The sequence below is a fragment of the Balearica regulorum genome, chromosome 2, assembly GCF_011004875.1.
Source record: "Balearica regulorum gibbericeps isolate bBalReg1 chromosome 2, bBalReg1.pri, whole genome shotgun sequence".
Taxonomy (NCBI): domain Eukaryota; kingdom Metazoa; phylum Chordata; class Aves; order Gruiformes; family Gruidae; genus Balearica; species Balearica regulorum.
Genome location: NC_046185.1, coordinates 26,323,370 through 26,340,325, shown reverse-complemented (window position 1 = coordinate 26,340,325; position 16,956 = coordinate 26,323,370). Strand labels below are relative to the sequence as shown.

Sequence of the window (16,956 nt, the reverse complement as noted above, 5' to 3'; positions counted from 1 at the left end):
GTAACACGCACATTGACCATAACATAGTTTTAGTGACCTTTGCCTGCTGAAATGACTAATTGCAGGCACCCACCCCCACACAAATAGATACCTTTATAGCTTTAAACAGAAGACATGGATGATTGCAAAGTTTTTTCAAAACTCCTATACATATTAGGTGAGGACTGTTTTCTAGCCTGCCTTGTAGACAGGAACGAATAACTCGAGAACTAAGCAGTTTTCGATACAATTCAAGTTGCAGTGCTGTTGGTTGGCAGAAGATTATGCTCTCCTTTTTAGGGGGCAGAAATTTGTTTATAACCTCCTGTGTTCTTCTAAGAATAAAGAGCCCAGTGAGGCGTGTGAGTTCTGCTGCTCTTTTTTCTCCTAATTCCTTTTCTTCCTAAAAGAACAAAGCACAAAATTAATTATAATCTTGCATTTAATCAGAATAATTTTCAGTATGATTTTAATTAGGTAGTTAACATTTTATGTCATAGAATCATATAATTGTTTCAGTTGGAAAAGATCTTTAAGACTGTCAAGTCCGACCACTAAACCATGTCCCTAAGCACCACATCTACACATCTTTTAAATACCTCCAAGGATGGTGACTCCACAACTTCCCTGGGCAGCCTGTTCCAGTGCTTGACACCCTTTTGGTGAAGAAATTTTTCCCAATATCCAATCTAAACCTCCCCTGGCCAACTTGAGGCCATTTCCTCTTGTCCTACCACTTACGTAGGATGCCACTTTCTGACATGGGACTGTAATGATCAATTCTTCTTCAGTTAGTACCACTGCATTAACTTAATTCTAGGTCTGGTTTCTAAAGTCTTAAACAAAGGAAGATAACGTCCCAGAAGACACCCAAGGCTCAAATTATATTCCAGAATTTCTTGATGGATGCAATAAAATCATGCAGATTTTGCAGTACTGCAGAGAAACTAAGAATGAATAAAGTATCATCGTATGGTAATGGGCATGGCATTTTTGGGAATGCAAGGTGTTGGAAGAGCAATTTTTGCCTTATAATTAATAGGCAGCTGAAATGCTGTGATCTCAAAATGCATGTATTCCTCTGGCTCCTTTTGGAGAACAACTGATTTTATTTCAAACAGGAAGGTGAAAAGCTTTTGCTACTGTTAGTCCTGAGCTTTATTTTATTCCATAGAAAGCAAATTTCACAGTGCTGTCTATGAATTTTCTTCTATAACTGCATTTTTTTTAATAATATACCTTTGTTGCTGAAGGTTCTCTAGACCTGACAATTGGTTCCTCGTATATTTTTCTGTATGTCGATAAAGAACCAAGTATTCCTGGATTCACAAACTCTATTAATGCATAAAATTCTTGCAAGTCATTTTGGATTGGAGTACCTGGAAAGAGAAAAGAATATAGGGTAACTTTTTCTTGAAAATGATAGAAGTGCAATCGTTGAATGCAGGGTTTAATGTTGAGAATGTATCCTGAAATCAGATGTTTTTTTCAATGTAAATTACTCAAGAGTACTGAATTAATCTAGAACTTTATGATGATTAATAAACTACTGTCCCTCTAAACAGACTACACATCTAGTAGTTTTAACAAAAGAATTAAAAAAGTTCTACATGAATTTTATTAACTATTAAATAACCCTCTATTTGTGCATTTAATACCCATTGCCAAAATTTATACTGCGCTCCTGCCACACTTCGAATAGCTTTTTCCTTTATCCCAACCTAGTACTATTAGCGCAGCTAAATATTAAAAGTAGCTATAGATACTAACCAGTAAGGATAATTCTCCTCTCACAAGACAGACTAGTGAGGGCTGTAGTTGTCTTAATAGAGCTATTTTTCAGACGATGTCCTTCATCACAGATTAGGAGGTTAAATTCTATAGCCTGAATTTGATCCAAAGATCGCAGTAGCATCTCATAACTGATTATCAAAACTGAATAAAGTGGAGAACCAATGAATTCTTCTACTTTATGTTCCTGGAGGCATAAAGGAAAATATATCATAGAACTATTTGTTTTGAGATAATTCATCATACTCCTTAAACATCCAATGTCTACAGAAATTTCTTCTAGCACAACATAAGACATTTGCTATTTCCTTCACGAGTTTGGATTATTGATTCTTTCCTGATTTGCAAAGGAAATACGGGATGTGATACAGCAATTTAGAGTTTTACCACCTCATTAAAAGAAAATTTATTATTCTTTTAGGCCTTCAAATCCTCTGAGACACATTACAGTGAAGGTGAAAAGCACAGGCTCCCTGTAACAGCCTTCCAGTCCTGGCATTTAGGTAAGCTTCAAATGAATAATTAAAGCCAAGATAACGAAGAGGTAGATGCCTGTACATTCATGTTGAGATCTTGAGCTGCAGGGCATAGTAATGTGGTCCAGTAGGATGTTACACATTCCACCAACCTAAAATTTCTCTTGTAGTTTTGAACTGAATATGGTATCAACTTTGATACAAGCCCTTAACTTTGATGGGTTGGTCAACAGGTAAGAGTAGCCTGGGACTCAGAAAACAGAGCTCGAAACTAGCCCCTGAAAACATGCCTGTCTATTGGTAAATAAATGGAATTGATCTCTAAACCCTGTATTAGTGGTCAGAAAATGGCTGTGAGCCCCTCTGCCCTTATATACCCTTCAAACCCTTTTCTTTCAATAGACATCAAGACTTTTGATGTCTATTGAAGGAAACAGACAGGCTAAATAAGAAGTCACTGTAATGTGACAGGGAGCTTCTTCCAAAAAAGCTTCCTGGAAATAGTTACATTTCTGTGCAAACTTGTGAATGTACTACGATTGCTTACCTGTCTTGCAATGATACATAAAAATGGAAAAATCTACTGTGGGCATGTCCCTTACCTTTCCCACTTGGCTCCAGACACTAATTCCCTGCATGGTCCTTCCTATTTCCTAACGGTGTTCACTAACTAAGCAGGCTAAGGACCTTTTCAACTGTGAAAGCAAATCAAGCTAGAGAAGGTAGTTTTATTTCCAAACAAGATCAATTACCAAACACAGATAACTAAGTCTGGAGCCAGGTGGTGTAATACACTGTAAAAGCAGCACCACTTCATTATCACAACCTTTAGAGCCTCCTAGCAGGTGATTCAAATCAATCTATGGGCCAAATCTGGCACATTAATCTCACAAAGTAGATCAATCCCCACATGCTGCTCACAAAGAGGCCCAGCACGCATCGGAGGAAGCAAGGAGTAGTGAGGAGCAGGTAACAAGGGCAGGCACCGATTTCCCCAGGTGTTTGGACAAGACCCGAGCATTCTGTTGTTTTCTGGCCAGTATTTTTACTACCAGTTTCAAAACAGGAGAAGAAAATTTCCCAACACAGGAACAGAGACACAGAGGGGCCCTGTAGGCAACACCCAATGTTGTCCCTGCCCAGTATTCAGGCTCCGCATTGCAGCCCTGAAGACAGAGGGGATGCCTCTCTGACCTTCTCTGGGGATGGTTAAACATCAGAAGATGCCCAGGGTTCAGAAATTGCGGTTTTCCCCTACAGTTTCTGAGTATGAGTTGAAACTACAGGGAAAGTGGTGGGGACACTGGGGAACTGCCTCCAATGTCCGTCCACTGGTAAATCATCAACTCTTCTGGACTGTTTGAAACCCTTTAAAAAAAAGCAGGAGAGTCCTGGCATATTATAAGCCCCCTGCAGCCAAATATAATATATTCCCTGCTGTATATAACAACAGCAGTGGATGATGGACTAAAAATTAAAATAAATCTAAAAGCTGACTTCAAGTAATTAACTTATCCTCTTAACTGGCTGCAAGAGATGTATGTATTATAGCCTCCATTTTCACAATTACCCAAAGTGACTTGATGGGTTTAAGTGAGTTGCCCGGAGCCACATATGGAGCAATTGTCAATCAGTATTAGAGCTCCATAATGTCCCAGACTTACTGTTTGTACAGACCCTTCTTTGCACTGGTCCAAATCCAATGTAGTGGGTGAAGCATAAATTAAAAAAAATGCTGAATCATGAAGCAATGTAAACCTTTAATTAATTCTCCAGATATTTGGACTTAAAACCCAAACCAAACCAACCCCAGTAGAAGCGATACTCTGCAAACAGATAAAGGTGTTATTCTCTCAAACACATCTCAAATGCTGATAACATGGATTAACGAGACCTAAATGCAACCTTTGTGAGGACGCCTTCATTTTAAAAGCAATGTCCTCTACATGACATTTGCATTTTAACAGAGATAAACTGCAATCACATTTTAAAAGCAGATAATGTCCTGGTTTTTTGAAGAGTGTTACTGAAGGGTTAGGATCAGTTTGCGGTGTTTCAGTGTGAAAGTGAGGAAAACATGCCTAACACATTTTTTAAAAGTCTGCCAGTTCTTTGAATGTATTCCTTATAGGCAAGAATAGAAAAAAACGTTTGAGACAAGCTCTTCCTTTTAAGTTATAGTGGAGAAATAACAGTATGGTAATTGCTGTTTTTTCAGAGAAGACAGACAGTAAATTATTTTGAAATACCTCATTATACCCCAGGCAAGTCACATTGTGATTTCCTTTTGCATGACAATATATTCCTTGCTATTTGGGAACATGATCTTAAAAGCTGCTGAGTGTCCTCAATCCAAATGGCTCCAACAAGATGAGTAAGAATATTAAAGTTATTTAAATTAAAAGAAAATGAAAGCCACTGTCATTTTGGGTCATAGTAACTGTCAGCAAATTCAGGTTTTCTCCTCCCAACACTATTCATAAAAACTGCAAGAAAACATTCAATTATGTCTAACTACCTTTTCAGGTTAAAATGTTGCCATATTATATTTTGCCTTGTATTCACTTCTTTTAGAAACTTCCATATTTCTCATCCTAACCTATATTACATTACAGTTCCTGACAAGTCAGTTTGCTTCATTTCCACATCTTGAAATAAGTTACTAAGAAAAGCAAATGATGCAAAGAGCACCTATTACTCAAACAGACATGCAGATTGTCCTTAGTGGAAGATGACTAGGGTTCAGTAATTTCAAGGGTTTGACAATAATGAGTAGAATTCAAAGAAATAATTATAGTTACAAAATTTTGTATGTTCTACAAAAGACTTTAAAAACAGTTTGAAAACTTCAGTTTAATCTGAAACATTCACTTTTCCATACAGACAATAATGCAAGAAACTGAAAACGAATCTGGTTGATGTAAGAATTGGGTCATCTTTAGAATGAAGTACTATTTGTTTCTTCAATCTACTTATATGGAACTATTAGATTAAAAAATTGCTTTGAAAAATAAACATCTGTACCTTTGTCGCAAGCACCAATGCAGATACTGTAAGTTCTCTACTTCCTCCCACTGGCACAATTCAAATATAGGGGGCCAAGGAAAAAGTCGGGGTACAGCAGATTGCTGAATGTACGTATAGAACCCACAGACTCCTAAACAACTTCTCTTTCCTTTCTGCTATGAATGCCCATTCCATATGGACATGGGGACTAGAAGTCTTAGGAAAAGAAATACTGGATGGTGAATTACAAGCTGAATCTGAAAGCTCCAGAAGCATTAACAAAGGCACGAGCAAGTCTTCTGTTCACAGCTTCATGAATGCCGGTCCCCAGGGGACCCAGCCCTCTGACTCAGCTATGGAGACATGCTTAACGGGAAAATTAACATGGCAAGAAAGCTTTACTGGATAACCAGAGCAAGATGCGTCTCTCCTTCAGAGAAAGCCCTCAGTCAGTGATGCTACAGCCTCACTCCTTGAACTTCCGTGTCTTTTACTTTGCCAGGTGCTTTCCTGCCTGATGCGGTCAATAAAGGCCGCTGAAGCACAGTCTGTGCTAGAACTTTTAGTCTTTGCAGTGAAGGACAGAGAGAGTTTTGTGTTTCAAAAACAAAGGCAAGATCCTAAAGGTATACCAACGAGATTAAAAGATGAGCTACTTCCTCAGCACATGGGAATCATCCAGGCTCTACAGGAACTTGGGAGTGTCGTTACCAGCAGGAACAGTTCCATTATAAGAGGGACAGAGATCAGCATCATCCCGCTTCTTTATTAAGTTTTGTACTTGCCTGCATTCTTCTAGAGATGAGAGATATTCATATTATCTAACACTGAGACTCTAGACTTGGTAACTCATGAAGCTTTAAGACATCTCAAATTCTGGACAGTTACAGTAAAGGGAATAACCTTCTGAGATAACCTGAAACAGACAGCTAAAACAAAGAGGTAAAAGTTTTCAGTACAGAACAAAAGCAACTACCACAGAAATAAGAGTACAAGTCAGTCAAGGCAGATGCTCTGGTACATAAAGCAGGGAAGATGTGCACTTTGATAAACAAGAGAAAGCTCTTTCTTAAACTGAAGAGGCAGATGGAGGATCATGTCAACTTTTACATCTTCAAAGGTGAAGCCTCAAGAAAGATAAGACAAGACATATGCTACACAGGCAGGTGAGCTTGAGTTAGGATCTGGTTACTGACAGCTAAATGCCCATATGGACAATTACCTGAAGGAGAAATAAAGTATTACAAATAAATATTAATAGAGAACTACTAGTTTTGGTCTCTGGTTTAAAAAACAAGAAAGGGGAAAAAAATCACAAGTCCTACATTCTGAGCCAAATATGACCTAATCCGTTTTTGGAAATAAATCTTACCTGGTCAACTGCAAAGACTTTGATCCTTTCACTTCCCAACCATTTCTGAAATTCTTTTTTCCAGTTTTTTACCAGACTCCCAGGGGTGACAATTAGTGCTCGCTTTAATACAGGTTTACATCCATACACCCCTTGACGCAGAAGAGTCCAGACAAGTGCAATGCACTGCAGTGTTTTTCCTAAGCCCATTTCATCAGCAAGAATAGCTCCAAATCTGCCACTAACTCTGTAAGATATAATTAAGCAGTACTAAGATTTTAAAAGACATATCTATAATTATTTACAACTGGTTTAGGGAATTGCTTTTTGTGGTTGTTGTGTATAAAGAACCTGTTCATGCTTATTTTGCTCTACTGTATGGTTTCACTCAGTTATACCAGAAGACCTCAGAGTAAAACTCCTTGTTTACTACATTAATGCATTAGTCATCCAAAACCAAAAGTTCGAATCTTCTTATAGTTAAAAATACTATCTAATATTTTTAAAACTTGTATATACCTTAAGGAATCTATGACTTGAGAAAACACTTTTGAAAACAGTACTGTATTGTTTCAACAGGTTGGTATAACAGCTTCTTTATTCTAAATGCCTAAATTATAAAATATATGAATAATTATGTATAATATGAATTATAAATCCCAGAAAGCAGTGTGCTTTAGCATGAGTTAGATTGCATCCATGTTTACAAGATTTGGTATTTGCAGTAGAACAGACAGGCCTTTTGGTACACTAGCTTCTCATAACATCTGGCAAAGTCACAGCAAGCGTGATCCTACATACAGGTCAGAAAAAACCTGTGGAACCTTTACTTGGGGAAAATTACTAATACTAATCACAGAATCACAGAACAGTAGAGGTTGGAAAGGACCTCTGGAGATCATCTAGTGCAACCTTCCTGCTAAAGCAGGATCACCTAGAGCAGGTTGCACAGGCGAGTTTTGAATATCTCCAGAGAAGGAGACTCCACAACCTCTCTGGGCAGCCTGTAATTAATTGAACAGTTGCTCAAATATTCCCAATCAAATTGTCTAATTTTGAACATGGGCATGAAAATATTACAGGTATTGAAAGCCAAAAGGATAATTATTTTCTTACCTCATTCCCATTACACATTCATATAAAAATATAATTCCTTCTTTCTGATGTGGTCGGAGATTATTTGCAATGTAAGGATCCACAACTACATCCACCATAGGTAAACCAGCCTTATTGAACATCCACTGATGACTTGCATTTGGTTTTGGCATAACTAGAGAATCTTGAAGTTCAAAACATATGCAAATATTGCACAAAAACATTATTTTTAGTCTGTTACCAAAGGATATTACTTATCTAACTCAGCTACAGAATAAAGTCAATGATCTAATGACTGCTAAAAATAATGTTTAATATACTGACCATTCTCAGCAGAAAATGCATTTACCAACAGAGCATCTAGATAGTCATCTAAAGAAAAATCCTTTTATGGAGATTTCCCAGTTTGCACTTTTCTCAGATGTAAAGGTGACAAACTCAGAATTCTGAGTATTTTTTTATGATGAGGTGAAACTACCTATCTATTAAATGTTGCATCACAACTTTGAATGCATAGAGTTAAATCAGATGAAGTTCTAAAAAGCTTCTTAAAGGAAAGTTTAAGAAAAAGAACATAAACAATGACCTAAAGTCTAGACACTACATTTCAAGGGGATATTCTTGTAGCTGCCCAAAAAGACTTCTCTGCCTGAGACATAGAGATAAAAAGACAATGATTTGTTTAAAAAAAAAAAAGGGAAGGACTGAGAATATGCTGACAAAGGCTGCCACAATGCATGAATAAAAGAAGTTGACAGGTTTGAAGACACACAGAGGGAACGAGAGCATGAAGTATCGGGACATATCCTTTGGCTACATCTAAATAATAGTTTTGCTTGCCATAATTTGTTTACAAACTCTAACATCATAATTTTGCTGAACAATGTCCATACTGGGTTGCTTATATTGATGCTACGCATCCTCTGTCCTCAGAGGACAGAATGAGAAAGCAATTTATAACTGCCGGTATTTTTATGTCACTAGTGCAGATCTATGTTGGTAATTTATTCATGTGAATAGGTTGGTTGATAGCTTGTATCATTCAGGGAGATTTTGTTTCCTACTGACAAAGGGCTGAGTTCTGATAGATTACATCAAATTGCATGCCTGTATAAATAAAAGCCAGTAGTGACAAAAATATAACTTTTCTGACAAAATTTTGCAGCCTCAGAGATGGGGAAGAAACAAGGCTTAGACAAGCAATGGACTAAAAGCTTAGAAATCACACATGGAAGACACGGCTTTACATCTTTGTCACTGTGCTCTGTTCTGCTAAGCACAAGGATAAATGGCTTTCCATTTTCAAGAAGCTGCATTTTAATCAACTATTGGCATAGACCTCACTATGAAAACCTCTGAACACTCCAGTCCCAAGGTCCAAGTCTAGGAAAGTACCTCCGTTACTTCTGAAAGAGTTAATGCAACAAGACATTAGATAAACTACGTGATTCTCCTGTGTTCAGCAACACTAATTACTGAGAGTCCATGTGTCCACGATGTGTTGAGGGCTCTCCCTATCAGGCAGTTTAAGGAAATCTCATAGGAGGTACTCAAATTCATCAGAAGAAAAGTCATAGGAGACCAAGAACTAGAATAAACCATAGCTTTTTGACAGACTAGTGCAAAAAAACCCAAAGAAGTTAATTTGGTGTTCAATATATCAGGTCTTTGCCAGATGTTAGGTTAGAAAGCTAATGTAGTATCATTTTGCAACCACAAGAAGGAACATTCTTAGATACAACATAATCAAGTTGAATTCAGACTCAAGCTGGTGTTAATAAGGCTGCTCTTGCAAAAGGGCCAATGATATCACTAATTACCACTTGATTGGGATTTCATTGTTTATTTACATACCAGCCAGGTAGCAGCTTTGAAAAGTCCCAAAGTATCAGGATATGAGGTAAGAAGTAGCAAGGAGGTAAAACTATAGTAAGAATGTAGAACAAACTCTTTTTTTTCTTTTTACATATGCATTGCTCTGCTTAATAATTTTTTTTAAACTCATTTTTATCTTCCATCTGAAAGATAAAGTCATCAGCAGAATATAGCTCCTAAATGGTGGGTTATTGACAGACAAAAGAGTACTTCTCATTTAGATAAGCAACGCCACTTCCTGCAGCTATCAAATGTTTACATGATCCCTCTTACACAACTGCTTAACCAGCCTGTTTCTATGCAATTTGTGAACTCTCACGGCTCTTCAGCACATAGTACTTCCAGCGCTACAACACAAAACATTTATTCCAAAATAAAATGAGTTTGGGCAGTGCAATTACACTCGCTGGCTGTGAAGGATATGGCGCTGTCAGGAGCAATTCTTTGCATCAGGCTCAACCTCTCTATTACTGACCCTCCACTGTAATTACTGGGCTGCCATATTATGTCAGTGCTTCACTGATCCCAGTGGGAAGCTGGAACTCATCTAGAACTTCTGGCATGTGTCAGACTGTTCCTCTGATCAATAAACTCATTTTTCTTGGCAAAACTCTCAGAAACCACTCTTACTTGTTTCTACAGCCATCTGTAACAACTATGAGAAACTTTATGCAGTGCAGAGTATTTCACTTGTTAGAAACATGATAAAATCCAAACATGGTATTGATAGAAACACTAGTACTGTATGTCAGAAATGCTTCAGTAATACATTGGGGAACATGAAAATTTTGGTTACATATTCAACTTTTTTTGAGAGCCAGAGGATGCTTAAAGAAACTTAAAAATCTGAATCTTACTTGAAGCATTTGGATCGTGACGAGGTTTGTAGCTCTGAGAATCTCTGAGCACATTGTTTTTAGTACTGGGTTGACAGACACTTTTGAATGGTTTACAGAATGGTTTCATATTAGTTTGAGATAAAGCAGTTGGGACTGTGTCATGAGTCCCTATTCCAGCCTGAAAACACCTGCCACTGCTGAAGTCATCTGCTGAAATGACACCCATCACTTCAATTTCTTTTCCTCCAACCATCAGTGTTTGACCTTCATCAAGACTGTCTAGCTCTTTAGATTTATATCCAGTACCTAAAAGAATATAAAAATTTATCAGTTAGAACAACACAGCAAATACTGCTTCCTTAAAACCAGTACTTGTCTGCAGGAAGGAAAAACAAAACTGTGAAAAGGTATTTGATTCTTAAGCATTTGAATTGTCACACATATGAATTCATTTCCCTCCTTAACAGAGATTGAGATTTGAGTGCTAATAATCAGAATCAGGTAGTGGATTATGTGAGCAAATAGTCAATCATCCTCACCCACAATCACTTTTACTGACTATCAAATACTCATTTAAGGGAATCTACAAAAACCAGTCCCATATCATAAAATCTAGTAGCTTGCCTTAGTTTTAAACTTGCTCAAAACTAATGACCATTCTAGGTCCTTTTTCCTTCCTTTCATGCCCCAACAAGAACACCACTAGCCCCTCTTGCTGTTGATCTAAACAGAATACTCTACTTTTAATATCATTTTAAGTTAGCTTTTTACAATTAAGGATTCATATGCATCTGAAACCTTTACTTCTCCACATGCTCTGAAACATGCATGCTCTGATTATTCCCAGGATTTATCAATCAGCTCAATAGTTTGTTCATCCAAAAACCTACCAGGGAAGTAGGTAAACAGGCTTGGATCCTTAGTTGGACCAAAAAAATAAAAAGCATGACTGTGTAGACCAGCAGTTAAAGCACTCACCTGTGAAAGAGGCAAAACCTCCCAAGGTTTTATGCATATTTTATCTAACAAACACTACATAAAAAGACTGCTGTGAGCTGTTTGCAAAGCTCAGGTCTCCCACTTCCAGGAATGTGAAAGGTTGGAAGGTGAAGATCTGGATTCAAATTCCTTTAAGACAAAAAAATGTATTGAGGTGTTTCACAATCTAAGCAAGTGCTGAAAAATAGTCTGGCAAAAGGGAAAGGGAGGTATTTTTCTTCCCCGCCTCTAAATGTATTCAAAAAGCACACAGTGAACCTTGTTTGGTTCTTAAAAGAACACTTGCTTTCAGGAAAGAGCTGAAGATGCCTGAACACAAGAGAATGCACGTGCCTTCCTAAACAAGGTGCCTGGAGAGGGCATTTATGACCTCTTCTTTGTTCTGCATTTTTGTTTTCTGTTATTACCTCTATATAGCTTCAGGCTGAACATACTGAATACAAGTGTATGCCTCTGCATGATCTTTTGGATTCCGGTCTGAAGAGTCTCATTCTAAGACAGGATGGACTTTAAGGGTAGATGGGAACTCAGGAAAGGCAAAAAGCAAACCTACAAAGCTCCAATGTTTATGCAGCTGCCAGAAATAACTGTTTCTAAAACATACAGCAAATTACAAGAGAGCACTTTCTAAATTCTTTGTAATACATTATTAAGGAATTAGGACATTTGCAGGGGAGAAAAGCAAGATGTTCTGCTGACTCGAAAACAAGCTATGGCCTGTGCTGGTTTTAGGTTCCCATGCCCCTTCTTAGATCCAGCCCTGGTTTGCCTAAGGAAAAAAAAAAATCTTCCTTTGCCCTTTTCTTCCCATTTAAAAATAATAATCCTGGTCACTCATTCACAGTCACTGTAAACTTCCTAGTGTTAAATACAATTTTGGAGATAAGCATCACTACCAGACCTTTCCTTCTCACTCAATGGGCTCACAGAAATTTACAACTTACACTGCTTAAACTGGCCAATTTATGATTTCCTTAGAATCAACAAGCATTGAAAGCAACTCTGAATGAGCAAGTTACCACCAATGACATTGGTAGCATTGTGTTCCCTGACACCATCAAACACAGCAAAAAGATTTTTACCAGTGAAAATCAGAATATTCATTTTTCTATTGTGTTTTCTGCTAATTCAAGAAGACAGTACTTGAAAAAAACACAAGAACAACAGGGTGGTGGCTGATGCATTCCAGGCATTACTCTCTTTCTCTCTGCCTTTTTCAAAACCAAGCAAGTCTGTACATATATTGCTTTGCTATAAATAAATTCAAATTAACTTCTAAGTCACAGACTGATTTGCAAATCAAAACTGCCTGGTCCTAACAAGGCTCACAATGTCATGATTGTAACAAAAGAGCAGAGGAGCCATCTCAGCCCTAAAATTAATCAAATTATGTTTTGCAGCAACATTGTCCAATCCTACTCCCTTACAAAATATCTTTGGCTTAGAAAAGTTAATTCTTGCTTTGCTTTCAGTAAAAAATTACTGCTTCAAGTTGACTGCAGCCTATAGTTTGCAAGTCTTATTTTTAACTCTGATATCAACCCAAACTGTGTCTTACAGCAGCAGCTGCTGCTAAAACTACAAGACTAAAAATTGCTACACAGTTGACTTTGGCTGGGCTGGAAAATGTTGCTGTTTGCTTGTCTTTCCAACAAAGATAATATTTTTAGCTGTTGGACTGGCTGAAAAGTTCAGATCCAACCTCTGACATTCCTGGATGCCACACTACTGACTAGAATATCTGCAAGAAACTTACCTGAATACCTTCCCCTAATTCTAACACCTTCTCCAATGCATTATGTGAGCAACCAAAATCAACTACTCATCCCTCATTTGGCATCTCTGCTGAATTAGTACAGCGTTCATTTCCAGATCCACTCCCTGGACTAGCATTTGGTGTTTCTGCGAATAATGTTATTCAGCCTCCCCCATGCATCTGCCTTATATGTAAGAAGTATAAAGCTTTCTTTCCATCTCCTTCTCCCCCCCAAAACCTACTGTTTTTTCATCCTGTGGTTGACATTGGTATGGAGAACTCTAAATTATCTAAAGATTTGACTCTCTGTTATTCAAAGCGCAAGAATTTTAATCCAGTTGTTCACTTACACAGCTATGCAAATCTACAGTACCTCTTCCAATGTCTTTGCCTTCCATATCTTTCAATATTACTGACTTTCCTTTTGTAATAAGAACAGCATCGCCTTCCCACTTCTTGTGCTTTTTCTTTGATGCCTTACACCACACAACACTGAAGTATTTCGCAAGGCAGTCAGGTTCTTCCTGAGCTGCTTCTTCCTTTGCTGTCCCTGATGTTGGCAAATACATTGCATCTAAAAGGGAAATAAAATAACAAAGAATATCTCAAGTTCTCTTTACAAAGTGTACAGTCATTTGCATTTCAAACAAATCAAGGACAATCTATGCATTCATCTTATATAAACAAAGTGGTGTATTTCCTGTCCTGGGCCGCTTATGGTAAGTTTGGAATGAGACAGAACATTTAACTGATTTAACATACAAGATGTTGAGAGTGGACAAAGACTAAAAGGTAAGACTGGAAAAAAACAAAAGGGAAACGGGCATAAGAGAAAACAAGAACAGGGTCCTGGTGAGATGGTGCTGGGCAATGTTCTGGAAGCAAGGACAGGAACACAGGACTCTGGAAAAGGAGTAAAGGAGGCCAGTAACCAGATCTGGAGCTGAAGTCATTAGTACTAAGTGGCAGATTAACCATAATTGTAATAATGCAAAAGATTATTTCAACTCCTTTCCTTATACCCTTTAAAAATAAGTAATTGTGCAAATCCTGAAACAGACCATCTCTTCAGTTTGCAGCAACTCAGATGTTGTTACTAGGCTTAGATTGATTTAGACTTGTCAGCAGTTACCTAATTATAAGTGTCATGGATGTAAATATTAATAGGAAATATTTAGGTTAATAAGGTTAAGAAATCATAATAGAACTGACAGTAGTGGATTATCATATCGATTAAGAATACACACGTGCTTTCAAGAGTACCAAGTAATGGCAGATAAGTCCCCAGCATTACCTAAAGGAATATCTGTAGCATTCCTTTTCAGCACATGCACAGCTTCAAAGGGAGAATCAGACTAATTTTCATTAAAATACCCTTGCATGCTGGTTAAAGGCTTAAATCAGTTTGCTCCTTTGATTCCATCTGGGATTCAACACTATACAAATCTGTTACAAAAAGTGCTTATGCCACAGACTAACCTTTCCAAAATTTCAAGTGTGCTGGTATTTAAAGGAGAAGCGGCAAAAATAAATTTTTGCTTACAATAACGGTCCAATAAAGAGGCAACTTTACCACTTGTATATCAAGTTTATATATTCTTCAAACTGCAAAACATTCGTAAGTTACATGCCTAAAGTGAGTGCAATTTTTCGGACTAGCATTTACTAAAAAGGTATTATTTAAATGAAAAATGCTGTATTTATTGAATAGAATTTTCCTCCCAAAGGTCTCTAAAAGCTTTATTGTCTGTATAGAACTCTATGCTAACACAGTGCCTAACGTAGATAGGATTTTCCATAGGTGGATGTTTCTTCAGGGCATTAGCCAATGTCTGTAGTGTTTCATGCGACAGATGCCCCCATCTCCGAGGGGTAACAGAGCAGCTACTGAACACTGGCACACCGCAGGAGGATGAGAAAACAGAGCAGAGCACCTCTTTTTGAAATGTAGGGGATTCTTTGTAGATGAAACCTGGGAAATGAGCCAGAGAGCAAGAATAAATCCTCGCAGTTTTGCTAAAAGGTACGAGAGCTCTATTGGATCTTCAGTAATTACAAGTGATAAAATCTGGAGGAGCGAAGGGCGGGTGGGGAGAGAAAACGTGTACATTGCTAAAAATACAAAAGAACAATTTGGTTCTATATTGAGTTTCTAACTGTAAACTGATTCAACAAGATAAATACAAGACTGTTTTCTCTTTGCTTTTCAAACTGATTCTCTTAGTTTAATCAGCAACTACTTTCTCATATTAAGATTTTTAAGTAACTGTTACTGCAAGAACTAGAGATTTCGTTGCAGAACCTTCTTCTCTCTTGAAGGATGGCCATCCATAAACAAATGACCACCTCCTTGTCTCCTCCATTGACCTCCCACATGAGTTTGGTGACCCCTGAGATCTGTTTTATGGTCATTGCTCTTTTACTCAGGGAGTCCTGCCTGGTGTTATCTGAATCGCCAGTAGATTAGCTTTCAGGTCAATAACAATTCTTCAAACTCTTCTTATCCCTTCTTCATTTAAAATAATAAGAAAACCAATAATTTAGGAACAGAGCTGGAAACTGCTACCATTTTGTAATAGTGACTTTTGCCAAAAAGGATTTCTAAAGCAACCTGCCCTCAGTGAGAAGCAAACTGGGCACCAATATTCTATATAACACTATCAAGTTCCTATGGGAAAACTGCAAAATAACAGCCTCTGCAATACTCAGATTTCTTCCCTCAATTTGTCTTCTGAATTATCATAATTTCTGTTTATAAAAATACCCAATAACGATTTGTTTCTATGCTACATAAAACATTCTCCTTTTACCAATAACTACTGTAGAGTTTCAGATAAAAGTATTAAGGTATTTTTCTTTTTTATATATAAATTATACATTTTTATGTAAAAATAATTACATCCTCTCAAAATTATCTTCCGTAGAATTTCCTTGAATAGAAAACCTAAACCTGTTCACCAACAGTGCTGATCAGGTATTTGCATTCAACCTTCTTTTTATCTTGCCATTTTTGTTTGTATTCAGCATCACACCTATTTAACCTCAAAGATTTATTCCAGTGCAATAGCAGAATATCTAAATTTGGTAAAAACAGTGTCAGGTACTTTTCAGGAATTGAAATGAGACTGGTAAGGTATGCACAGGAACTAAGTGCACTGTTTGATATGGAGGTACAGAGAGCAACAGTTTCAACGGTAAAATCCTTACTGCTAATTGACCGTAGACAGTATCTTAAATGCAGCTAGGTTTGCTGAGACCCTGGAAGACAAACTGCAATTGGAAATTCTGAGCTCTGCTGTTAATCAGTTTAGACTAAAAATAATAAGTAACAGGAACTATGTGTACACCATCAGGAAATCATGCCCACACGTTTCTCTCCCAAATAGCAAACTGCCCAGTCTGGTTTCTTTAACCATGAAGAAACTCTAGTAAGTGATATGTCTTTCCTCCCAGAATGAAGGGCTTGGGGACTTTAAAGACATTGCTAATAAGGCTTTGAAAAGCTTCCACAAATAAAAAAAGCTTTCTCTCTCTGGTTGAGAAAGCAAGGGCTTAAGTTTCAAGACATAAACCATAGCCTCATTGATATGAGGAAAAGTTTCAGCAGTCTCAGGAAGGTGATGATTTACAGAAAGCAGGACAGGATCCAGGAGAAGGGACGGAGGAGTGTTCCAATGGCAAACTAGTTTAACCTGTTTCTGATGAGCAGAATTTAGAGAAAATGCATCGATTAAGTGTGTTAGGTTACTCCCAATGCACCAAGAAAGCAGCTGCATTATGAAACACTAC

The 16,956-nt window shown here is 37.5% G+C and overlaps 1 protein-coding gene across 6 annotated transcripts in view; it reads right to left on the bottom strand.

Moving 5' to 3' along the window:
* The window catches only part of RAD54B (RAD54 homolog B), a 63,756-nt gene that overhangs the window by 10,922 nt on the left and 35,878 nt on the right, over positions 1–16,956 (bottom strand). For all 6 annotated transcript variants that reach the window (XM_075743711.1, XM_075743710.1, XM_075743712.1 and 3 more), the window contains 7 exons: positions 13,541–13,741; positions 10,431–10,718; positions 7,720–7,882; positions 6,625–6,850; positions 1,750–1,957; positions 1,219–1,358; positions 92–382 (listed from right to left, as the gene is read on the bottom strand). In XM_075743711.1, the coding sequence (XP_075599826.1) occupies positions 92–382; positions 1,219–1,358; positions 1,750–1,957; positions 6,625–6,850; positions 7,720–7,882; positions 10,431–10,718; positions 13,541–13,741 (1,517 nt within the window). The remainder of the gene's footprint in view (positions 1–91; positions 383–1,218; positions 1,359–1,749; positions 1,958–6,624; positions 6,851–7,719; positions 7,883–10,430; positions 10,719–13,540; positions 13,742–16,956) is intronic.